Source organism: Eleginops maclovinus, chromosome 12 (assembly GCF_036324505.1).
Source record: "Eleginops maclovinus isolate JMC-PN-2008 ecotype Puerto Natales chromosome 12, JC_Emac_rtc_rv5, whole genome shotgun sequence".
NCBI classification, from domain to species: domain Eukaryota; kingdom Metazoa; phylum Chordata; class Actinopteri; order Perciformes; family Eleginopidae; genus Eleginops; species Eleginops maclovinus.
This window is the reverse complement of record NC_086360.1, coordinates 29,629,605-29,655,273: the sequence shown is the minus strand read 5'-3', so window position 1 is coordinate 29,655,273 and position 25,669 is coordinate 29,629,605. Positions and strand designations below refer to the sequence as shown.

The 25,669-nt window shown below is 47.1% G+C and overlaps 1 protein-coding gene across 2 annotated transcripts; it reads right to left on the bottom strand.

Moving 5' to 3' along the window:
* Positions 1-1,176: 1,176 nt before the first annotated feature.
* On the bottom strand, positions 1,177-23,338 carry rapgef1a (Rap guanine nucleotide exchange factor (GEF) 1a). 2 transcript variants are annotated; one of them, XM_063897511.1, is made up of 23 exons: positions 23,153-23,338; positions 22,845-22,966; positions 22,398-22,573; positions 22,147-22,303; positions 17,221-17,450; positions 14,873-14,975; positions 14,698-14,752; positions 14,365-14,457; positions 11,382-11,543; positions 11,023-11,231; positions 10,863-10,903; positions 10,457-10,565; positions 10,301-10,379; positions 9,801-9,885; positions 9,530-9,616; positions 9,117-9,305; positions 8,375-8,459; positions 8,197-8,291; positions 8,004-8,082; positions 7,798-7,899; positions 5,681-5,778; positions 5,466-5,606; positions 1,177-1,655 (listed from the first exon to the last, which is right to left on the bottom strand). In XM_063897511.1, the coding sequence occupies exons 1-23, from the start codon at positions 23,178-23,180 to the stop codon at positions 1,520-1,522; spliced, it is 2,661 nt and encodes an 886-aa protein (XP_063753581.1). In that variant the 5' UTR covers positions 23,181-23,338; the 3' UTR covers positions 1,177-1,519. The 2 variants fall into 2 exon arrangements, 1 of the variants encoding a protein (XP_063753581.1); XR_010166976.1 differs by lacking the exons at positions 1,177-1,655; positions 5,466-5,606 and having other exon boundaries at positions 5,686-5,778; positions 7,798-7,922.
* Between the last annotated feature and the right edge of the window lie 2,331 nt (positions 23,339-25,669).

Genomic DNA, 25,669 nt, shown 5'->3' with positions numbered 1-25,669 from the left:
TCTTCAAACATTAGTGTTTTATGGAATATCGTTTTTTTACTTTACTCTGATAGTCTGAATGACTCGGTGGTCTCCGAGCCCCCTCTGCTGGTGACCCACCAGACTGGTTTTGAAGCCAGATACACTATATAGACAAAATTGGGACACTCCTCTTGACCCTTGAGTTCAGGTGTTTCATTCAGTCCCATCGCCTCAGGTGAATAAATCCAGCACCGAGCCCTGCAGTGTGCCTTTACAAACACCTGTGAAGAGTGGGTCGTTCTGAAGAGCCCACTGAACGTGGTCCTGTGATAGGAGGCCACCGGTGCAACAAGTCAGTCTGTGAAACTCTCCTAGATATTCCCCGATCAGCTGCCAGTGGTTTACTGCAAAGTGGAAACGTTTAGGAACCATAGCGACTCAGCCTGGAGGTGTCAGACCACCTGAAGTTACAGAGCGTAAAAATACAAAAAAGTGTCCAAAGCTCTGCTGACTCAATAACTGCTGAGCTCCAAACCAGCTCTGCATTAGTATCAGAACCAGAACTGAGCCGGGAGCTTCATGGCCGAGCAGCTGCATGCCAGCCTGACATCACCAAGCACGATGCCAAGCATGGGATGGAGTGGTGTACAGCACGCCGCCACTGGACTCTGGAGCAGTGGAGACGGGTTCTGTGGAGGGACCAATCACACTTCTCTATCTGGCAGTCTGATGGACGGGTCTGGGTTTAAACTGAAGATAATCATGAGAGTAATAAACTATGGCTCCTGAGGAATTAAATGTGAGCTGTGAAACAGACACGTGATGTGTGAGAGGGTGCTTGCCAACAAGGGGTCGGACTTCTTAAATAGGTTCAAATAGAGGGTTTTTTAAAATCCCGGGAGGGGTGTGCATCCCCCCAGATCCCCTCACGGGTCGCTCCGTTGTTCATGCGTGGGGAGTGGGCAGCTAAATGGAATAACTTCCAAAATCTGTCGCCAACTATTTTGTTTTCCTTTGAGTGAAACTCCGGGTGCACATGTGTTAGGTACTGAGGGAGGGGGGGGGGTCCGCCAGGTCTGCTCATTGTTCATAGAGTAAATACTGAAGGAGGGGTCTCATGTGTCACACCTGTCCCACCTGTCTCACCTGTCTCACCTCCATGTTCCTGCTGACGTACATCAGTCCAAACCACACACACACAGACTGGAGGAAACGTGGCTTATAAACGTTTATTAAAGTATGAGGTCAGATTTACTGCAGGTTAGCTTGTGCTAACACCTTGCTATCCCCAACTAGCTCCAGGCTAACCTTGTCAGGTGTCATGCTTTTACACTAACATCCATCATCAAACCCAAAGGTTGTCCAATCAAACTGAAGGAAACAGCTAATTGTGTTTAATTACAGTCATATTATGTATTCTTCTACAGCCTCTTCCCTCCCTACTCTGCCTCTGATTGGCTGACCATGGTTAGCCCCGTGTTCAGCCTTGTGTCTGTGACACGTTAGCACCAGTTCATGTTAGCATTAAGCAAGCACAGGTTAAGTCTGTTTTGGTCCGTCATCTCTGATTGGCTCTTGGAGCATTTCGTGGGCGGAGCCTAAGCGAGAGTTCCCACAATGCTTCTTCTGCCAGGTGATCACTGAAGTCATTGAAGAAGGAAATGATGTCATCATTAGGCTGCAGAGAGTACGGCCTGCAGAGAGAGAGACAGGTACACTCAGACGAGGACGTAATGTAACACGGTAAGCTAAAGGAGGCTAATGTTGGGCTATAAAGGAACTACAGCACGGTCACATGACTTCAGGTCACCACTGCTAAGCTAAAGGAGGCTAATGTTGGGCTATAAAGGAACTACAGCACGGTCACATGACTCCACGTCACCACCGCTAAGCTAAAGGAGGCTAATGTTGGGCTATAAAGGAACTACAGCACGGTCACATGACTCCACGTCACCACCGCTAAGCTAAAGGAGGCTAATGTTGGGCTATAAAGGAACTACAGCACGGTCACATGACTTCAGGTCACCACCGCTAAGCTAAAGGAGGCTAATGTTGGGCTATAAAGGAACTACAGCACGGTCACATGACTTCACGTCTCCATCGCTACGCTAAAGGTGGCTAATGTTGGGCTATAAAGGAACTACAGTACGGTCACATGACTTCACGTCACCACCGCTAAGCTAAAGGTGGCTAATGTTTGGCTATAAAGAAACTACAGCACGGTCACATGACTTCACGTCACCATCGCTAAGCTAAAGGAGGCTAATGTTGGGCTATAAAGGAACTACAGCACGGTCACATGACTTCACGTCACCATCGCTAAGCTAAAGGAGGCTAATGTTGGGCTATAGAGGAACTACAGCATGGTCACATGACTTCACGTCACCATCGCTAAGCTAAAGGAGGCTAATGTTGGGCTATAAAGAAACTACAGCACGGTCACATGACTTCACGTCTCCACCGCTAAGCTAAAGGTGGCTAATGTTGGGCTATACAGGAACTACAGCACGGTCACATGACTTCACGTCACCACCACTAAGCTAAAGGTGGCTAATGTTGGGCTATACAGGAACTACAGCACGGTCACATGACTTCACGTCACCATCGCTAAGCTAAAGGAGGCTAATGTTGGGCTATAAAGGAACTACAGCACGGTCACATGACTTCACGTCACCACCACTAAGCTAAAGGTGGCTAATGTTGGGCTATACAGGAACTACAGCACGGTCACATGACTTCACGTCACCATCGCTAAGCTAAAGGAGGCTAATGTTGGGCTATAGAGGAACTACAGCATGGTCACATGACTTCACGTCACCATCGCTAAGCTAAAGGAGGCTAATGTTGGGCTATAAAGAAACTACAGCACGGTCACATGACTTCACGTCTCCACCGCTAAGCTAAAGGTGGCTAATGTTGGGCTATACAGGAACTACAGCACGGTCACATGACTTCACGTCACCACCACTAAGCTAAAGGTGGCTAATGTTGGGCTATACAGGAACTACAGCACGGTCACATGACTTCACGTCACCATCGCTAAGCTAAAGGTGGCTAATGTTGGGCTATACAGGAACTACAGCACGGTCACATGACTTCACGTCACCATCGCTAAGCTAAAGGAGGCTAATGTTGGGCTATACAGGAACTACAGCACGGTCACATGACTTCACGTCACCATCGCTAAGCTAAAGGAGGCTAATGTTGGGCTATAAAGAAACTACAGCACGGTCACATGACTTCACGTCTCCACCGCTAAGCTAAAGGTGGCTAATGTTGGGCTATACAGGAACTACAGCACGGTCACATGACTTCACGTCACCACCACTAAGCTAAAGGTGGCTAATGTTGGGCTATACAGGAACTACAGCACGGTCACATGACTTCACGTCACCATCGCTAAGCTAAAGGAGGCTAATGTTGGGCTATAAAGGAACTACAGCACGGTCACATGACTTCACGTCACCATCGCTAAGCTAAAGGAGGCTAATGTTGGGCTATAAAGGAACTACAGCACGGTCACATGACTTCACGTCTCCATCGCTAAGCTAAAGGAGGCTGATGTTGGGCTATAAAGGAACTACAGCACGGTCACATGACTTCACGTCACCATCGCTAAGCTAAAGGAGGCTGATGTTGGGCTATAGAGGAACTACAGCACGGTCACATGACTTCACGTCACCATCGCTAAGCTAAAGGAGGCTGATGTTGGGCTATAAAGGAACTACAGCACGGTCACATGACTTCACGTCACCATCGCTAAGCTAAAGGAGGCTAATGTTGGGCTATAGAGGAACTACAGCACGGTCACATGACTTCACGTCACCATCGCTAAGCTAAAGGAGGCTAATGTTGGGCTATAAAGAAACTACAGCACGGTCACATGACTTCACGTCTCCACCGCTAAGCTAAAGGTGGCTAATGTTGGGCTATACAGGAACTACAGCACGGTCACATGACTTCACGTCACCACCACTAAGCTAAAGGTGGCTAATGTTGGGCTATACAGGAACTACAGCACGGTCACATGACTTCACGTCACCATCGCTAAGCTAAAGGAGGCTAATGTTGGGCTATAAAGGAACTACAGCACGGTCACATGACTTCACGTCTCCATCGCTAAGCTAAAGGAGGCTGATGTTGGGCTATAAAGGAACTACAGCACGGTCACATGACTTCACGTCACCATCGCTAAGCTAAAGGAGGCTGATGTTGGGCTATAGAGGAACTACAGCACGGTCACATGACTTCACGTCACCATCGCTAAGCTAAAGGAGGCTGATGTTGGGCTATAAAGGAACTACAGCACGGTCACATGACTTCACGTCACCATCGCTAAGCTAAAGGAGGCTGATGTTGGGCTATAAAGGAACTACAGCACGGTCACATGACTTCACGTCACCATCGCTAAGCTAAAGGAGGCTGATGTTGGGCTATAGAGGAACTACAGCACGGTCACATGACTTCACGTCACCATCGCTAAGCTAAAGGAGGCTGATGTTGGGCTATGGGCATGGCTAGTGTGACGTCAGGAACCATTAGGAATCACTTCCATGTCCATTAGCATTTTTAGGTCACGTAAACAACAATGGCTACAGCACAGGAACCAGTCAGTTTTTATAGTGACAACATACTTCGCTGACATCCTAACGTCTGTTCAGAAAGGTTTAAACTCATAATTCAAATAGGGTGATATCAGTGAGCACAATGTCAGGTGGAAGTCTAACAGGGAAAGTCCAGGCCTGAATGGAAAAAAAAAGCTACGATGTTGAGGTGAGAAAGTAAGGGTGTTGGTAGTGCTAGCTAATGTAAACACGGGGCGATGCTGACTGCCTTTTACCGTGTTGGGGTATGGTAAGGGTTAGCTAGCTTAGTCGTTTTCAGCGTAACATTCAACTTTACACGTTTTGCTCATGTAAATAACGTTACAACACACCGGGAATGTCTTAGAAACATAGCTAGACAGGTTAGTGAATTTAGGGTTGGAAGCTAGCGCTAGCTTTCTAATGTAAACATAGGCTGTGCGTCGCTGATTGTCCTTTAGCTGTCTTAGGGTTAGTTAGTTAAAATGATGTTGAGTTCAGTTCAAAGTTCATAGAAACATGAACTTGTTCACTTCTTTTAAAACTAGTTCATGCACAACACTGTTAACATCTGACGTTTGGCTAGCTAGTAACCGCTAGCCTGTTATTATTGTTCATCATTTGAGATCCAAATTACCGTATCACCTTCAGCCATCTCTTCTTCTCTTTCTCACTGAGGTGAAATCGGTTAAAAGACATGGTTTTGTCGACATCCTTTCTGTTACTACAACACGGGACACAGCACTGCACCACTTTACTGCCGCTGACAGTAGTAGAAACCATTAGAATGTTAGGGAGTGGACACGTGATGACTTAGCGACTAGCCATAAGGAACTACAGCACAGTCACATGACTTCACCTCACCACCGCTAAGCTAAACACTCCTTATAGTTCTGCAGTAATACTGTACTCAGTACTCACACTTGCTGATAGCTCCGCAGCGAGTCCAGGATGTTGAATTGCTGCCAGCGTTTAGAGAAGTTCACCTTTGAACCCTGTGATGTCATCAAGGTGTCAGGGTTCCCCAGGTGGACAAAAGTCAAGTCCTGTAGGATCAAACCCCTGAAGAGAGAGACAGGTGAGAGACAGACAGTTGAGAGACAGACAGGTGAGAGACAGACAGGTTATCAACCTACAGGTAGGGGATACAGGGAGGCTCCACTTCAGCCAGAGCTGCTCTGTAGGTTCTGAATGATGAAGAGCTGTCAATCAAAGAGCTGAACTCCTCCAGAGCCTGAAACACAATATCAGTTTTATTATAATTAATATGTAAGTATATTATGACATCAACGGAACACAGACAGGAAGGGAATGTGTGTGGGGGATTATTTCTCTGATGCAACAAAGCTTCTTGGCAATAAATGTTGTACCGTAGGAGAGCCTGTTTTCTTAGCTTTCAAAAGGTGCCACATCTGTGAGGAACATGTGGGGGAGGAGCAGCAGAGCAGAGTGTGGAGGAGGAGCAGAGTAGGGTGTGGAGGAGCAGCAGAGCAGAGTGTGGAGGAGGAGCAGAGTAGGGTGTGGGGGAGGAGCAGCACAACAAGCTGTTTGCCAGAGGAGGTTTGTCACATTTTTCATGGGAGCTACCCACACACCCTGCTCTGCTGCTCCTCCCACACCCTGCTCTGCTGCTCCTCCCACACCCTGCTCTGCTGCTCCTCCCCCACTCTGCTCTGCTGCTCCTCCCACACACCCTGCTCTGCTGCTCCTCCCACACTCTGCTCTGCTGCTCCTCCCACACACCCTGCTCTGCTGCTCCTCCCACACACTCTGCTCTGCTGCTCCTCCCACACTCTGCTCTGCTGCTCCTCCCACACACTCAGCTCTGCTGCTCCTCCCACACACCCTGCTCTGCTGCTCCTCCCACACTCTGCTCTGCTGCTCCTCCCACACACTCAGCTCTGCTGCTCCTCCCACACACCCTGCTCTGCTGCTCCTCCCACACACCCTGCTCTTTTGCTCCTCCCACACACTCAGCTCTGCTGCTCCTCCCACACACCCTGCTCTGCTGCTCCTCCCACACTCTGCTCTGCTGCTCCTCCCACACACCGTGCTCTACTGCTCCTCCCACACACCCTGCTCTGCTGCTCCTCCCATACCCTGCTCTGCTGCTCCTCCCACACACTCAGCTCTGCTGCTCCTCCCACACACCCTGCTCTGCTGCTCCTCCCACACCCTGCTCTGCTGCTCCTCCCACACTCTGCTCTGCTGCTCCTCCCACACACTCAGCTCTGCTGCTCCTCCCACACACCCTGCTCTGCTGCTCCTCCCACACTCTGCTCTGCTGCTCCTCCCACACCCTGCTCTGCTGCTCCTCCCACACTCTGCTCTGCTGCTCCTCCCACACACTCTGCTCTGCTGCTCCTCCCACACACTCAGCACTGCTGCTCCTCCCACACACTCAGCTCTGCTGCTCCTCCCACACTCTGCTCTGCTGCTCCTCCCACACACTCTGCTCTGCTGCTCCTCCCACACACCCTGCTCTGCTGCTCCTCCCACACCCTGCTCTGCTGCTCCTCCCACACTCTGCTCTGCTGCTCCTCCCACACACCGTGCTCTAGTGCTCCTCCCACACACCCTGCTCTGCTGCTCCTCCCATACCCTGCTCTGCTGCTCCTCCCACACACTCAGCTCTGCTGCTCCTCCCACACACCCTGCTCTGCTGCTCCTCCCACACCCTGCTCTGCTGCTCCTCCCACACTCTGCTCTGCTGCTCCTCCCACACACTCAGCTCTGCTGCTCCTCCCACACACCCTGCTCTGCTGCTCCTCCCACACTCTGCTCTGCTGCTCCTCCCACACCCTGCTCTGCTGCTCCTCCCACACTCTGCTCTGCTGCTCCTCCCACACACTCTGCTCTGCTGCTCCTCCCACACACTCAGCACTGCTGCTCCTCCCACACACTCAGCTCTGCTGCTCCTCCCACACTCTGCTCTGCTGCTCCTCCCACACACTCTGCTCTGCTGCTCCTCCCACACACTCAGCTCTGCTGCTCCTCCCACACTCTGCTCTGCTGCTCCTCCCACACACTCAGCTCTGCTGCTCCTCCCACACCCTGCTCTGCTCCTCCCACACCCTGCTCTGCTGCTCCTCCCACACCCTGCTCTGCTCCTCCCACACACTCTGCTCTGCTGCTCCTCCCACACTCTGCTCTGCTGCTCCTCCCCCACATGTTCCTCACAGATGTGGCACCCCACACACACATCTCCTTCCTTTCTGTGTTACGTTTATATTATATAATATACACACGTCACCTCGGTGGAGCTCCTCCCCCAGTCGAGGCGCCTCAGGGGGGCGGAGTCTAGCGCTGACAGGATGGACAGGTATGAGTTGAAGTTGTTGAGCTTCCTCAGGTGCTGCAGACAACATCACATGATCACTGTTCCATCAGTCGAGCTCTGTCCCTTTACGAGTTCTCTATTACTGTATAACCCCCCCACCTTCCCGGTCTCCCCCCCACCTTCATGGTCTTCATGAACTTCAGCAGCAGCTTCTCTCTGTCCTGAGCTTTATCCTGCAGGATGACGACAGAACGCACCCTACACACACACACACACACACACACACACACACACACACAGTCATCACTGCTCCACCAGATGGAGCCACAGATAAACAGGTGTGTGTGTGTGTGTGTGTGTGTGTGTGTGTACCAGAAGGACACGTTGTTGAAGTGTTGTGTGAACTCCGTCAGGTTGGGACACTTTTCCTCATTCTGTTCCTTAGACCACAGCAACACCTCAGGCAGCTAGACAGGTGAGAGAAAGACAGGTGAGAGAAAGAGAGACAGACAGACAGACAGACAGACAGACAGACAGACAGACAGACTACCTCTATCCTGCAGTAGAGCTCAGAGTCCAGCAGAGTCAGCTGTTCAGCTAAATCCTGACTCCTGAAGTCTAGCAGAGTCCCGGGTCTGAAATCAGAGGCGAGGGGGGTCAGAAATCAGAGTGGGGGAACCGTCCTATAGCTCAGTGGGTAGAGCAGGCGGCCATATACTGGGGTTTGATCCCCATGCGGTGGACCCAGGTTCGAACCCATCTTCCCCTCTGTCTCCCGTTTCTGAACTGCACTATATATTTAGTTATTTTTCAAATCTTTATGAAAAATCAAGAGTAGTGACAATGACGTATCAGCAAGGTTACATCAGATTGATCACTGCTTTTGTCTTTTTTAAACACACAAAACAAAACACCCCGCCCACCCACTCTGACTGGACCCAAACAACAATAATAATGACAACAAAAGGTTTTAGTAACAGGTATCTATAGATCACTGCTCCTAAATAAAGTGAAAATACAAACAAATGAATAGGATCACCATGAGAGAAAGCATGACTTCAGAGCTCTGCATGTCAGGCCAAGCATGTTACAGCGTGGGCCCAAGATTCCATCACTGACTACTTCTAACTTGGTCAGTCAGTGTGCCGGGGAGTTCTCGAAGATTACTAAAGTATGTCAAAAGAGGTTCCCAGACTGACCGAAATTTGAACTGCACTATATTAAAGGCACTGGTTTCCTTTAAAAAAAAAAAAAAATCAGAGGGGGGGGGTCGGGTCAGAGCTCCAGATTACCTGGCAGCCACGCCCCTGGCTGCCAGGGGGCGGAGCGACTGAGGAGAGCCAATCAGCTGCTCTCTCTGCTCCATCTTGGACAGGATGTTGGAGCGCAGCAGGTGGGCATGCTCAAGCTCTCCACCAATCAGGAGGCAGAACACCAGGTCCATCAGCAGCAGCAGCAAATCAGAGTCCAGCTCTACGGGACTGCGCACACACACACACACACACACACACACACACACACACACACACACACACACACACACACACACACACACACACACACACACACACACACACACACACACACACACACACACACACACACACACACACACACACACACACACACACACACACACACAGCCAAAATGACATTGTAGTTTGGTGTGTGTGTGTGTGTACGTTTGTGTGTGTGTGTTTCTCACCACAGCTCCTCCACGACCCTCAGCAGCAGCTGGAAGGTGTTCTTGGCGCTCAGGTGTGCACCCACCCCTTCACTCAGGTGTTGGTACGTGTGCATGTTTAAAGACTCACAACAGGTGTGTGTGTGTGTGTGTGTGTGTGTGTGTGTGTGTGTGTGTGTGTGTGTGTGTGAATATCCTTTTAAAGAGACCCCAACCGTCTGCATGATAACACGTTATGTGTAAAGTATATGTACACACTGATACTGTATATTTATATCTATAGGGAGGATATCTACGCTGCAGTCTGCTGAGGACGTCCCTCGGGCTGATGAAGCTCCTGTAGGTGCAGAGGAACGCTTCACGGTACAGCAGGTATTCTACACACACACACACACACACAGTATGTTCAGAGTATTTTCAGAGGTAGCGCTCTGCATGTCAGAGGAGCTTAATATGTACAGCTTAGGAACCACGCATTTGTCATGATGACATCACTCAGGACTTGATGCTGCTAACAGCTAACTAGCTCATCTAGCTACTCCTAACAACAGCTAGCAGTTAGCATTACTTTAGCAACAAGTGAAACTTTCTAAATCGCAGAGTCTGAGCAGAGCAGGACTCCAGAGGGAGAACCAGAAACACTTCTCCATGAAACACCACCTAGCTCTACCAACACCCGCTGAGGGTCTCTCAGACTGACCCCGATCCCTGGCCCCCCAAAGGGCCAGAGCATGGACAGAGTAGACGCTGATGAACGAGAGACCTTCAGCTGTCACTCTAGAGGGGACTCACCTGTCCTCTCGTCTGCCTCGCTGGCGTGGACCAATAAGATCTCAGCAGACGCAGCTTTCACCTCTGGCCCCTCCTCCTCCTGACACACAGAGGTCACACAGAGGTCACTCAGAGGTCACACAGAAGTCAAATTGAGGTCAGAGGTCAGGACTGTACCTGAGGTTTTATTGTGATCTTCTTGAGAATATCCTGTCTGTTAGTCAGGAGCATCTCCTCCTCCTGTTCCTCCTCCTCCTCCTCTTCCTGTTGCTGGAGCCTCTGAGAGCTGCAGCAAAGAGCGTTAGCACAGGTGTTAGCATATAGCATTAGCACAAGTGTTTCCTCTTTAGCTCTGACAGCTGCACTAACTGACTGTTTATCAGCCTGCTGTCCACATCCTTCATGTTAGCATGGAGGTGTTAGCATCTAGCTGGATAACTCGCCAACTGCTACTGCTCCATCCACTACTGCTCCATCCACTAGTGCTTGTGTGTGTGTGTGTGTGTGTGTGTGTGTGTGTGTGTGTGTGTGTGTGTGTGTGTGTGTGTGTGTGTGTGTGTGTGTGTGTGTGTGTGTGTGTCACCTGTCTCTGGTCTGCTCCTCTTCATTTGGGCCATCAGAATCCTAACGATGACAAAGACATCATTTAAAACAACTGGGTATTGTGCTGACGTGTGTGTGTGTGTGTGTGTGTGTGTGTGTGTGTGTGTGTGTGTGTGTGTGTGTGTGTGTGTGTGTGTTACTTGTTGTCTCTTCTTCGGTGGTAAAAGTGGAGCAGGAGTCAGCGCAGGTGAGGCGTCTGAGTCTGATGTCTGAGTTTCCAGGTGTGTGTCCAGCTGTGTGTGTGTGAGCTGCTGGCTGATGTAACGCTGGCTGAAGGTCAAAGGCCGCTGGTAGAACACGGCTGCTGATGGAGCGCTGTAGGCCGAACAGAACTGCAGGTACTGCTGGACTGAAGACAGGTGAGAGACAGACAGGTAGAGACAAACAGACAGGGAGAGACAGGTAGATACAGACAGGTGACAGCCAGACAGTTAGAGACAGACAGGTAAAGGGACACACGGGAGAGTTAGCCGTTAGCATCGGGTCTGCTGTCACTCACTGTGCCGTTTCTTCTCAGGGAGGGGAGGGGGCGTCTTGCTGGGGGACAGGGGGGAGGACGCAACATCATCAGGGTCAGTGACGTCATCGCAGTGAGAGGTGATGTCATCACAGTGGGCGGACTCAAAGCCAAAAGAAGGCGGGGCCTGAGAGAAGGTCGATCCTGAGAGGAGGAAGAGTTTATATACCTCCGAACAGACAGAGTGGATATGAAGCATCCCCCTGGTCCAATCGGGTTCTGAATCATCTCCACATATTAACAACACGTTTAGTTCAGTAGGATCATCTCCACATATTAACAACACGTTTAGTTCAGTAGGATCATCTCCACATATTAACAACACGTTTAGTTCAGTAGGATCATCTCCACATATTAACAACACGTTTAGTTCAGTAGGATCATCTCCACATATTAACAACATGTTTAGTTCAGTAGGATCATCTCCACATATTAACAACACGTTTAGTTCAGTAGGATCATCTCCACATATTAACAACACGTTTAGTTCAGTAGGATCATCTCCACATATTAACAACACGTTTAGTTCAGTAGGATCATCTCCACATATTAACAACACGTTTAGTTCAGTAGGATCATCTCCACATATTAACAACATGTTTAGTTCAGTAGGATCATCTCCACATATTAACAACATGTTTAGTTCAGTAGGATCATCTCCACATATTAACAACATGTTTAGTTCAGTAGGATCATCTCCACATATTAACAACACGTTTAGTTCAGTAGGATCATCTCCACATATTAACAACACGTTTAGTTCAGTAGGATCATCTCCACATATTAACAACATGTTTAGTTCAGTAGGATCATCTCCACATATTAACAACACGTTTAGTTCAGTAGGATCATCTCCACATATTAACAACACGTTTAGTTCAGTAGGATCATCTCCACATATTAACAACACGTTTAGTTCAGTAGGATCATCTCCACATATTAACAACATGTTTAGTTCAGTAGGATCATCTCCACATATTAACAACACGTTTAGTTCAGTAGGATCATCTCCACATATTAACAACACGTTTAGTTCAGTAGGATCATCTCCACATATTAACAACACGTTTAGTTCAGTAGGATCATCTCCACATATTAACAACACGTTTAGTTCAGTAGGATCATCTCCACATATTAACAACACGTTTAGTTCAGTAGGATCATCTCCACATATTAACAACACGTTTAGTTCAGTAGGATCATCTCCACATATTAACAACACGTTTAGTTCAGTAGGATCATCTCCACATATTAACAACATGTTTAGTTCAGTAGGATCATCTCCACATATTAACAACACGTTTAGTTCAGTAGGATCATCTCCACATATTAACAACACGTTTAGTTCAGTAGGATCATCTCCACATATTAACAACATGTTTAGTTCAGTAGGATCATCTCCACATATTAACAACACGTTTAGTTCAGTAGGATCATCTCCACATATTAACAACACGTTTAGTTCAGTAGGATCATCTCCACATATTAACAACACGTTTAGTTCAGTAGGATCATCTCCACATATTAACAACATGTTTAGTTCAGTAGGATCATCTCCACATATTAACAACACGTTTAGTTCAGTAGGATCATCTCCACATATTAACAACACGTTTAGTTCAGTAGGATCATCTCCACATATTAACAACACGTTTAGTTCAGTAGGATCATCTCCACATATTAACAACACGTTTAGTTCAGTAGGATCATCTCCACATATTAACAACATGTTTAGTTCAGTAGGATCATCTCCACATATTAACAACATGTTTAGTTCAGTAGGATCATCTCCACATATTAACAACACGTTTAGTTCAGTAGGATCATCTCCACATATTAACAACATGTTTAGTTCAGTAGGATCATCTCCACATATTAACAACACGTTTAGTTCAGTAGGATCATCTCCACATATTAACAACACGTTTAGTTCAGTAGGATCATCTCCACATATTAACAACACGTTTAGTTCAGTAGGATCATCTCCACATATTAACAACACGTTTAGTTCAGTAGGATCATCTCCACATATTAACAACACGTTTAGTTCAGTAGGATCATCTCCACATATTAACAACATGTTTAGTTCAGTAGGATCATCTCCACATATTAACAACACGTTTAGTTCAGTAGGATCATCTCCACATCAACGTAACACAGAAAGGAAGGAAATGTGTGTGTGGTAGATTATTTCTTTGATGTAACAAAGCTTCTTGGTTGGTTTTCTTAGCTTTCAAAAGGTGCCACATCTGTGAGGAACATGTGTGGGAGGAGCAGCAGAGCAGAGTGTGTGGGAGGAGCAGCAGAGCAGAGTGCAGCAGAGCAGAGTGTGTGGGAGGAGCAGCAGAGCAGAGTGTGTGGGAGGAGCAGCAGAGCAGAGTGCAGCAGAGCAGAGTGTGTGGGAGGAGCAGCAGAGCAGAGTGCAGCAGAGCAGAGTGTGTGGGAGGAGCAGCAGAGCAGAGTGTGTGGGAGGAGCAGCAGAGCAGAGTGCAGCAGAGCAGAGTGTGTGGGAGGAGCAGCAGAGCAGAGTGTGTGGGAGGAGCAGCAGAGCAGAGTGCAGCAGAGCAGAGTGTGTGGGAGGAGCAGCAGAGCAGAGTGCAGCAGAGCAGAGTGTGTGGGAGGAGCAGCAGAGCAGAGTGCAGCAGAGCAGAGTGTGTGGGAGGAGCAGCAGAGCAGAGTGTGTGGGAGGAGCAGCAGAGCAGAGTGTGTGGGAGGAGCAGCAGAGTGTGTGGGAGGAGCAGCATCATCATCATCACCATCATCATCATCATCTTCATCACCTCTCTGAAGTTAATTGGAAGTGAATGTTTTTAGCCTTGGAGGCTAACCGTTTAGCATGTGAGAGAGAAGAGGAGCTTACCTGTCTTACTCTCAGTCTGGGAGGACATGTCTGCAGATGGACAGACACGTACGCACACACACACACACACACACACACACACACACACAAACACAGGTGTCTCACCTCCGGTGCTGCAGCGTATCTTCTCTGGCAGGGCGGGGGGGGTCTCAGTGGAGTACAGGTCAGTGAGCAGGAAGTGATAGTCCGGATCATCCTCTGAGACACAACAATAATAACAATAATCATAATAATGTTGTTGTTGTTTACATTAATAATAATAATAATAATAATCATCAAACTGTCAGCTGCCTCCTCCAGCAGGAGGCAGCAGACAGGAAACACTACTTCCTGTTTCTGTCAACTGACAGGAAGGGATGTCAAACACTCTGCTGCTGACTGGAAGTTGTGTGTGTGTGTGTGTGTGTGTGTGTGTGTGTGTGTGTGTGTGTGTGTTACCACAGTGTGTGTCGTCAGCAGTGCAGCCCCTCTTCAGAGTCTCCTCCTGTAACAGCTGTCATCATCATGGTTAATGTTAAAGTGAGCTGCTCCTCCACAACCAGCATCACATATATTATATCTTATATAACCATACCATAACACCTGCAGTCCTCTGATATTATTACCACCTCACCTGTCGGTCTGCTGCAAGCTCCCGTCTCATTGGGGCCACTATAGCAACCCTGCAGGGGGCGGGGCTTAACGAGTGACGCTGTTTAGGAGGCAGGGCCGGAGGACTGAGGAGAGACATGTGGAGAGATCACAGTATGAGTGTGTGTGTGGGTTGCAATGTGTGTGTGTGTGTGCTGTGTGTGTGTGTGTGTGTGTGTGCATGTGTGTGTGTGTGTGTGTGTGTGTGTGTGTGTGTGTGTGTGTGTGTGTGTGGGTTGCAGTATGTGTGTGTGTGTGTGTGTGTGTGTGTGTGTGTGTGTGTGTGTGTGTGTGTGTGTGTGTGTGTGTGTGTGTGTGTGGGTTGCAGTATGTGTGTGTGTGTGTGTGTGTGTGTGTGTGTGTGTGTGCAGTATGAGTGTGTGTGTGGGTTGCAATGTGTGTGTGTGTGTGTGTGTGTGTGTGTGTGTGTGTGCTGTATGAGTGTGTGTGTGGGTTGCAGTATGTGTGTGTGTGTGCAGTATGAGTGTGTGTGGGTTGCAGTATATGTGTGTGTGCAGTATGAGTGTGTGTGTGGGTTGCAATGTGTGTGTGTGTGTGTGTGTGTGTGTGTGTGTGTGTGTGTGTGTGTGTGTGCTGTATGAGTGTGTGTGTGGGTTGCAGTATGTGTGTGTGTGTGCAGTATGAGTGTGTGTGGGTTGCAGTATGTGTGTGTGCAGTATGAGTGTGTGTGTGGGTTGCAATGTGTGTGTGTGTGTGTGTGTGTGTGTGTGTGTGTGTGTGTGTGTGTGTGTGTGTGTGTGTGTGGGTTGTAGTATGTATGTGTGCAGTATGTGTGTGTGTGTGTGTGTGTGTGTGTGTGTGTGTGTGTGTGTGTGTGTGTGTGTGTGTGTGTGTGCTGTATGAGTGTGTGTGTGGGTTGCAATGTGTGTGTGTGTGTGTGTGTGTGTGTGTGTGTGTGTGTGTGTGTGTGTGCTGTATGAGTGTGTGTGTGGGTTGCAGTATGTGTGTGTGTGTGCAGTATGAGTGTGTGTGTGGGTTGCAATGTCTGTGTGTGTGTGTGTGTGTGTGTGTGTGTGTGTGTGTGTGTGTGTGTGTGTGTGTGTTTGTGTGTGTGTGCAGTATGAGTGTGTGTGTGGGTTGCAATGTGTGTGTGTGTGTGTGTGTGTGTGTGTGTGTGTGTGTGTGTGTGTGTGTGTGTGTGCTGTATGAGTTTGTGTGTGGGTTGCAGTATGTGTGTGCAGTATGAGTGTGTGTGGGTTGCAGTATGTGTGTGTGCAGTATGAGTGTGTGTGTGGGTTGCAGTATGTGTGTGTGCAGTACGAGTGTGTGTGGGTTGCAGTATGTGTGTGTGCAGTATGAGTGTGTGTGGGTTGCAGTATGTGTGTGTGCAGTACGAGTGTGTGTGGGTTGCAGTACTGCAGTACTCTGTCTAACAACAGGAAGTGATGTCACGTGTTGTAAAACTTTCCCTCTCACTTCTTCTTCTTCAGTGGATCAGTTAGCAGACAGGAAGTGGGGGGGGGCATGTGATGTCTCTTCTCTCTCTACTTCCTGTTTAACCCACAGCTCATCCACAAACTGTCTGACAGAGACAGACCATAATACCATACTCTGATATGGGAGTGTCTTTATACGCTCATATATGATACACACACCGACCAGCCCTGTCCCCAGTTACCGTGACAACAGCGTGGCTGTTAAAGGCATTGGGATAAGAAGTAGAAACTAACCCTAACCCTAAAAACACATCTTTTAAGCGTTTTGCTAAATTGATAGGTTCTCCTTTTAACGATTTGTTTTCCCTGCTCTGTAGCACTTTGAGATTACTGAAATGAAAAGTGCAATACAAATCAAATCTATTATTATTATTAAACTGATCGTGGGTTTAACAGATGTTAATGTGAAACATAAACTGTGTTTATATATTTTCTGTTGTTATGAAGCGTTCTGACCCTGATGTCAACAGAACCGATTGCAGCTCAGCGAGCCCTGCTATGACCCCTGACCTGTTGTGACCCCAAACTCTTATGATAGGGATAGTAGGGGTCTCCAGCTCAGAGCCGGACCTGCTTGTGTTGGCATATACAGACCATAGTTTAATAAAGACTTGGCTGATCTGGACAGTTTAGGAGGGATTTTGGGGGTTATTGAGGGTGCTGAATCCATTTCTGATATTTCCAGGATCCAAACTTTAATTAAAAACAGCCATCATTGCACGCTGGGCAGATTCTGAACTTTCAAGGAACTCAACAATCAAAATGTACCAAATCGGCAAGATTTTTTTTTGTTATTGTTTGCTAATTAATGCAACTCTTGCTAATGTATGGTCTTAAATACATAAAGGAACGATCACCTGTCCTTTGGACTCACCTGAGTCCCCCTGGGGAGGGCAGCAGGAGGCGGGGCTCTGAGGAAGGCATGGGGGGTTTAGGAGGCGCTGAAGGAGTTTCCTGCTCCTCCTCTGGACTCCAGCAGGAAGACTTCCTGTCTGAGGTCTGCTGGTCCTCCAACCCACCCCCCTGTCCAACGGAGGCCTGTGATTGGACAGGAGACCCGGGGGCGGAGTCTCCCTGTCTCTCTGAAGCCAATCGGACCAGTTCCTGATGGACAAATGCAGGATGACAGCAAACATTAGCCCCCAGCTGACATTAGCCCCCAGCTGACATTAGCCCCCAGCTGACATTATACTCCAGCTGACATTAGCCCCCAGCTAACATTATAATCCAGTTGATAGCTGACATTAGCCCCCAGCTAACATTATACTCCAGTTGACGTTAGCCTCCAGCTAAAATGATACTCCAGTTGACGTTAGCCCCCAGCTAACATTATACTCCAGTTGACGTTAGCCCCCAGCTAACATTATAATCCAGTTGACGTTAGCCCCCAGCTAACATTATAATCCAGTTGACATTAGCCCCCAGCTAACATTATACTCCAGTTGACGTTAGCCCCCAGCTAACATTATAATCCAGTTGACGTTAGCCCCCAGCTAACATTATAATCCAGCTGACATTAGCCCCCAGCTAACATTATACTCCAGTTGACATTAGCCCCCAGCTAACATTATACTCCAGTTGACGTTAGCCCCCAGCTAACATTATACTCCAGTTGATAGCTGACATTAGCCCCCAGCTAACATTATACTCCAGTTGATAGCTGACATTAGCCCCCAGCTAACATTATACTCCAGTTGAGGTTAGCCTCCAGCTAAAATTATACTCCAGTTGACGTTAGCCCCCAGCTAACATTATAATCCAGTTGATAGCTGACATTAGCCTAGGGTGGCCAGACGTCCGGCTTTAGGCCGGACAGTCCGGCTTTTCAATGCCCTGTCCGGCGTCCGGCGCAGCATCAAGCCGGACGCGTATTTGTCCTCCTTCTTGAGGCACTAGGCTTGAAGAGCGGAGTTCTAGAATCTTTGCTGGGACGCAGCACAACGTCCAATGCCGTAACATATCTGTTCTAACAAATGATTGGCTAAGAGCGGTGTCAGATAAATATCTGCTATATCATTGGTTAAAAACGTAAACAAGGCTCCATGTGCTGCCACGTCATACATATGCCGGCTTCTTTGACAGAAAGTTTGCATCATACCAAAACGTAAGACCTCATTCAATCCAGAATGGACGAAAGAGCACGATTTTATATCTAAAACCAGTCGAGACTCCTTTCATGGCTTCTGCACACTTTGTCGTTGTGATTTTGACATAAGCAGTAAGGGAAAAGCTGCCATTGAACGACATGCGGATACGGAGAAGCATAAAACTAATAGACGTGCGGCAGGTACCTCTTCAATGAGGACATTTTTTCGTGAAGCCTCGTCGCCCCTGGATAATAAAATAACCGCTGCTGAGCTATGCAAGGTTTACCATGCTGTAAAGCAACACCAGTCGTACAGAAGTGTTGACTGCGGCGTGAAAGTGGACCGGGAGATTTTCAGTGACTCGCCCACAGCTAAAGGGATGACCTGTGGCCGAACAAAAGCCAAGGCATTGTGCGAGAACGTCCTCGGCCCTATTCTGTACAGTTACATACCGACTACATAAAAGAAAACAACCTACCCTTTTCCGTGGCAACCGATGCCTCAAATAAAGGAACGACCAAGTGTTTTCCCATTGTGGTAAGGTATTTTCACTTTGATGAAGGCATCCAACATGTCCTGTTGGATTTCTATAGTGACAGCAACGAAACGTCACAGGCCATAGCAAACCAGCTGCTGGCAAAACTTGAGATGTCTGGCTTAGAAGTGAAGAACATGTCTGCATATGCAGCAGACAATGCCAGTGTCAATTATGGCAAACATAACAGTGAGTATCAGAAGTTGAAACTGAGCCAAAAAGATGTGCTCCCTGCAAACAGTTTGGCCCATATTCTGCATAACGCAACCAGATATGCAGCAAACAGCCTTGATTTTGATGTGGAAAATGCTGTGCTGAAGGTTTACAGCCATTTCAGCATATCAGCAAGCAGAACAGCGCAATTAAAGGAATTCTGTGAGTTTGTGGAGGTGGAGGAATGCAACCTGCTGCGGCATGTTGTCACCAGGTGGTTGTCCCTGCTGCCATCCATTGACAGAATCCTGAAATATTGGAAGGCCCTGACCAGCTACTTCCAGAGTGAGTGTGAGGGGGACTGTGCCAGAACTGTGTGGAGATGTTTTGGAGAGGAAAGCAATGAGGTGTCAGAGACATATTTTCTGTTTCTCAGCCATGTTCTTAAGGTGTTCTCCGACACGATCGAAGCACTTGAGGCAAAATCCTTCAGCATTACATCAGTGTTTAAGGTAATGACTGAACTAAAACAAAAGCTAGAAAGAAGGATGAAGGACAGGTTCTTTGGGTTTATTGTTAACAGCAAACTGAAGCAGCTGCCCCCTTGCCAGTCAAAAAAATGTGAAGCAGATGTTCTGCTTTTTTATGAAAGAGCAAAGAAATACATCAGTGAAAGATATGACTTCTCTGACACAAGCTTTCATAGCAAAGTGGCCAAGCTTGGCCTCAAAACTTCTGTGCCATTTGAAGACTACAGTGCTACTGTCCAGGCCTGCAATCTGGACATTGATATGGATGGACTGTATGAGGAATATGCCATGGTGGAAGGTTCCTTCAGCTCACCAGAAATGGAAGTTTGCCACAGTGAGGAACGATATTTGAAACTGTTTTCCAAAGCAGATGTACCACTTGTGAATCTCAGGAAGGTCAGCGCCTATATTTTCTCCATCCCATGCAGCAATGCACACACAGAACGTGTCTTTTCAATGATAACTGCATGGAGAAACGACAGGAATCGCCTGGATGTGGACAGTGTCAAGGCTGAGCTGCAAGTGTGTGTCAATTTCACTTATCCCTGCACAGAGGTGTACAAGAAGTTCATTGAAAACAAAAAACTCTTGGATGCAGCCAGGAAAGAACAGAAGCATTGCAGATAGACAATCAACTACTTTGGTGAGTACACTAGTCTTATGAGTTCACTGATGGGCTGCATGAAATATTTATATTTATTTGGTTGAAAACAATACAGATTTTTGAAGGTTGATAACAGTATTCTTGCTATGTTGTTATCTGTACCAGTCCCTGCAGGATATAAACAGGCCCAGGGGCAGTTGGGGCTTGGAAGCCATGATGTCAGAGGTGCTGTTGTCTCCTGAGCTGCTACAGAGGGTGAATGTGGAGTTTGCCTAAATACAGGTGGACTGCTGTACACACACACACATATACAGATGAAGACACTGAAGACAAGTCCCCAAAAGACTGAAGCACTTTAGAAATGCTATACTTTTTGAGCAGTTGAATGTAAATGTTTTGTTTTTTTTACAATCTCCTTTGTTGTTTACATAAAAGGTTATTTATGCTTTTCAAAAAAGCATTTTTGTATTTTTATGTATGTTACCTGTTATTTGTTTTTTCCATTTAAGTCCACACATGTTTTGCTTTGTGGCACTCTGCACTTTAAAAGATTCATCTCAGTGGTCAGTTTTTGAACACCACAATGTATTGAATAAATACAAATACTGTGAACAAACCCTTTTTGACTTTTCATTCATATTTTTTCCTATTCAGCTACACAAACATCATCTTTAAACCACACAAAATTGTATTGTAAATGAGAGTATACCAGAGTCCTATGTACATCATAGTAATTTATTGATATGCCGCATAATGTCCTCCTTTTCGGTGTTATGGAAATGGTCACCCTACATTAGCCCCCAGCTAACATTATACTCCAGTTGACGTTAGCCCCCAGCTAACATTATAATCCAGTGGACGTTAGCCCCCAGCTAACATTATAATCCAGTTGATAGCTGACATTAGCCCCCAGCTAACATTATACTCCAGTTGAGGTTAGCCTCCAGCTAAAATTATACTCGAGCTGCCGTTAGCCCCCAGCTAACATTATACTCCAGCTGACATTAGCCCCCAGCTAAGATTATACTCCAGCTGCCGTTAGCCCCCAGCTAACATTATACTCCAGCTGACATTAGCCCCCAGCTAACATTATACTCCAGCTGACATTAGCCCCCAGCTAACATTATACTCCAGCTGACATTAGCCCCCAGCTAACATTATACTCGAGCTGCCGTTAGCCCCCAGCTAACATTATAATCCAGCTGACGTTAGCCCCCAGCTAACATTATACTCGAGCTGCCGTTAGCCCCCAGCTAACATTATACTCCAGCTGACATTAGCCCCCAGCTAACATTATACTCCAGCTGACATTAGCCCCCAGCTAACATTATACTCCAGCTGACATTAGCCCCCAGCTAACATTATACTCCAGCTGACATTAGCCCCCAGCTAACATTATACTCCAGCTGACATTAGCCCCCAGCTAACATTATACTCGAGCTGCCGTTAGCCCCCAGCTAACATTATACTCCAGCTGACATTAGCCCCCAGCTAACATTATACTCCAGCTGACATTAGCCCCCAGCTAACATTATAATCCAGCTGACGTTAGCCCCCAGCTAACATTATAATCCAGCTGACGTTAGCCCCCAGCTAACATTATAATCCAGCTAACAGTTGATGTTAGCCCCAAGCTAACATTATAATCCAGCTAACAGCTAACTTTAGCCTCCAGCTGCCGTTAGCCCCCAGCTAACATTAGCCTCCAGCTGAATCAGAATCAGAAATACTGTTTGCAAATAAGAAATATACAGTTAGTAAAAAGTGCAATGAAATGGAATATTAAATGAAAATATAATATAAATGTATAGTGTAAAGTGCATGTTATGTCTAGTTAAGAGAAAGGCTTTGGAGCAATGAGTTGTCTACCAGCCAGGGGGTCAGCTCTCACCTTCACCCCATCCAGCACCGCCCGGATCACCATGGTAACACTTGCTGTGGACTCCTTGTTGCCTTGGGAGACACCTTGTAACATCACGTGATCAGCCCAGCTAATCAGCTGAGCCACAGACAGGTAGAGACGAGTGAGACAGGAAGATACGGTCTTACTGCGGAGAAGACAGACAGACAGGTAGAGTGGGGTGAGACGGACGGACGGATGGACGGATGGACGGACAGACGGACAGACAGACAGACAGGTACCTGTCTCTCTGCTGTGGCCCCTCCCTCACCAGGCTCTTCACCGCCTCCAGGACCCTGCTGGACGCCCCTCCCAGCAACCCCCCCACCACAGACGGGTCCAGCAGCAGTTTGTCCACCAGAGCCTTAAAGTATTGCAGAGAGCTGACCACGTCCCGCTCCTGCTCCAACAGCACACCCTGACACACACACACACACACACACACACACACACACACACACACACACACACACACACACACACACACACACACACACACACACACACACACACACACACACACACACACACACACACACACACACACACACACACACACACACACACACACACTTCCTAGTATAAAAGTATGTATTGCAAATTGGGAAATGCAGGATAATGAATAACACACTGCTCTCCACACACTCTACTGCAAACACTCATCAGTGTGTGTGTGTGTGTGTGTGTACCTGGTGTGTGTGCTGCAGGTCAGCTGTGTGTGTCGGGGTCTGTTTGATTCGTTCAGAGCGTCTGATCTTCTGTGCGTGAATTTTATCCTTCAGCCTCATCGTGAGAGACACGAACTGTGAGGCTGTTGAGGAAGAAGAGGGTCATCATCATCATCACCATCATCACCATCATCACCACCACCATCACCATGATCATCACCACCATCACCATCATCATCATCTTCATCACCTCTCTGAAGTTAACTGGAAGTGAATGTTTTTAGCCTTGGAGGCTAACCGTTAGCATGTGAGAGAGAAGAGGAGCTTACCTGTCTTATTCTCAGCCCGGGAGGACATGTCTGCAGGTGGACAGACAGATGGGCAGTTGTGGCATCAGATCAGCAGAGCGACAGTTGGAGCGTCTCCTGTCGTACAGCTCTCTCTGTGTCTGTCTTCCTCTTCCTGTCTCAGTGTGTTCCTGTCTGTCGTCTCAGTTGGCAGTGAGACAGGCAGTGAGACAGCATCCCCTGCTGGCAGGAAGCCCCCAGCACAGCATCAGAGTCCTGATCCACCTGCTGCAGTCTGTGCAGACCTGAGACTGAGGGGCTGTCAGTGATAGAGACCTGTTAATAAAGTTTGATCAGTTTGACTGCCCTCCTGTTCAGGGCCTCATTTATAAACGTGGCGTGCGCTCAAAGGATGGCGTGCGCTCAAAGGATGGCGTGCGCCAGTTTCTAAGCAACTTTTGCGATTTATTATAAACAAACGTGATGGGAAATGCGCGGTCCTCCACGCACAGAAACGGGAGAGATGAGAAACTGCACCGTTGGCAAAAGGACGAATGGAGAAAACATGTGAAACACTTCCATACATCTAAATATTACCTCCCATGTATCATATATGAAGACTTCATTTGCAAAAATTGCTAATAAGTTTAAATCTTAAAATGATTAATAAACGCCTGTCTGAGACTCCTGAGTTCACACAAAACAATAACTTTGAGAAATACGGATGTGTTATTGAACACCCCCATCGAATATATTCTGTAAGCTGTGAAATGTATTCTCAGAAATGGTGCCACAGAAAGACCAATTTACTTTTTAAACTGATGCCGTTTTGGTTGTGCATGGTTTTACTCTTTACAGTAATTTAGTTTGAAAATGTGATTAAATTGTTAAGCATTTTAGACCTTTGTTTTTGTACGGTCCTGAACAACCCATCTGTTTTCTGTCCTTTAACTGGTTGATATATGACAGTACGGACCCCTCAGTCACGTTCCTCTGGAGGGTTTTTACTCGAGCAGCAACACAGAAGAAGAGACTGGTCATCTTCATCCACACACACTTTATTAATGTCAACACACAGGCCCTGATCACATGACACCAAGGTACACAATGAAACCACACACACACACACACACACACACACACACACACACACACACACACACACACACACACACACACACACACACACACACACACACACACACACACACACACACACACACACACACACACACACACACACACACACACACACACACACACACACACACACACACTGTGGGCTGCTGCATCTTTCATTTGAATAGATGATACATGGCCTCACACATGCTTTATTATCTGGGTATATTCTGTAAACATCGACACAGTGAAGTACGATCACAGGTGTGTGTGGAGCTGCGTTCAACGCTGCAGAGCAACACATGCAACACTTTACTACACCTACACTGAAACCAGGTACCATGCTGACATTAACACAGAGGACACCTCACAGCTGCTAACACTCTGCTAATCTCCTGCTAACGAACGCTAGCAATCTGCTAACATCTACCAGCATTCTGCTAACAAACGCTAGCATTCTGCTAACAAACCTAGCATTCTGCTAACATTCTGCTAACAAACGCCAGCATTCTGCAAACAAACACTAGCATTCTGCTAACAAACACCAGCATTCTGCTAACAAACGCTAGCATTCTGCTAACAAACGCCAGCATTCTGCTAACAAACGCTAGCATTCTGCTAACATCTACCAGCATTCTGCTAACATTCTGCTAACAAATGCTACCATTCTGCTAACATCTACCAGCATTCTGCTAACAAACGCCAGCATTCTGCTAACAAACGCCAGCATTCTGCTAAGATCTACCAGCATTCTGCTAACATATGCTAGCATTTTGATAAAATTATATCCTCCTGCTAACGTTCTGCTAAAAATCAGCTAGCATACTGATAAGATCAACCTTCATCCTGTTGGCATATGGTAACGCTACACTAACATTCTGCAAAATGATTTTTGAGCTTTAAACTAATGCTTTGTTATTCTAACATCTGGCTAGCGTTCCAGTCTGCTGTGTTAGAAGCTAAACTATGCTAACGTTCTGTTAGCATTGTGCTAACAGTGGAGCGTGTGTTGTGTTGAACGCAGCTCACAACAGAAACAGCACCACAACATGAAGCTACACAAACAAAGGTTGAATAATTAGATCAGCACTTAGAGATTAAACGGTCTGAAACATCGAACAGCTGGTGTCTCTGTGTCTCATTTACACTCCGACAGTAATCACAACAGTACACTTAAAACATCAGAGGGAACTAACAGATAATACCAAGAGACCAGCAGAACAAACCCCTCCCACTCTTTCATAGTTATTTCTCTGAAGTCTCATTGGCTCTTTGTGGAGGAAAGCTAACAAAGCTAACTGTGTTAGAAGCTAAGCATTTCTTTAAGAAGGTCACATGAATAATTCCATATTAACATAAATTGCATAATATAAATAAATCAATAAATAGATGAATAAAAATTTTTCAAAAAAAAAAAAATTAAAAAAAAAAAAACAGAAA

Coding starts and splice junctions, on each gene's coding strand:
- rapgef1a (XM_063897511.1), bottom strand. CDS start 23,180: ATGTCCTCCCGGGCTGAGAATAAGACAG. Junction 8,083..8,196: donor TTCAACAACGTGTCCTTCTG/GTACACACACAC, acceptor GTGTGTGTGTAG/GGTGCGTTCTGTCGTCATCC. Junction 1,656..5,465: donor CTGCGGAGCTATCAGCAAGT/GTGAGTACTGAG, acceptor CTCTCTCTGCAG/GCCGTACTCTCTGCAGCCTA.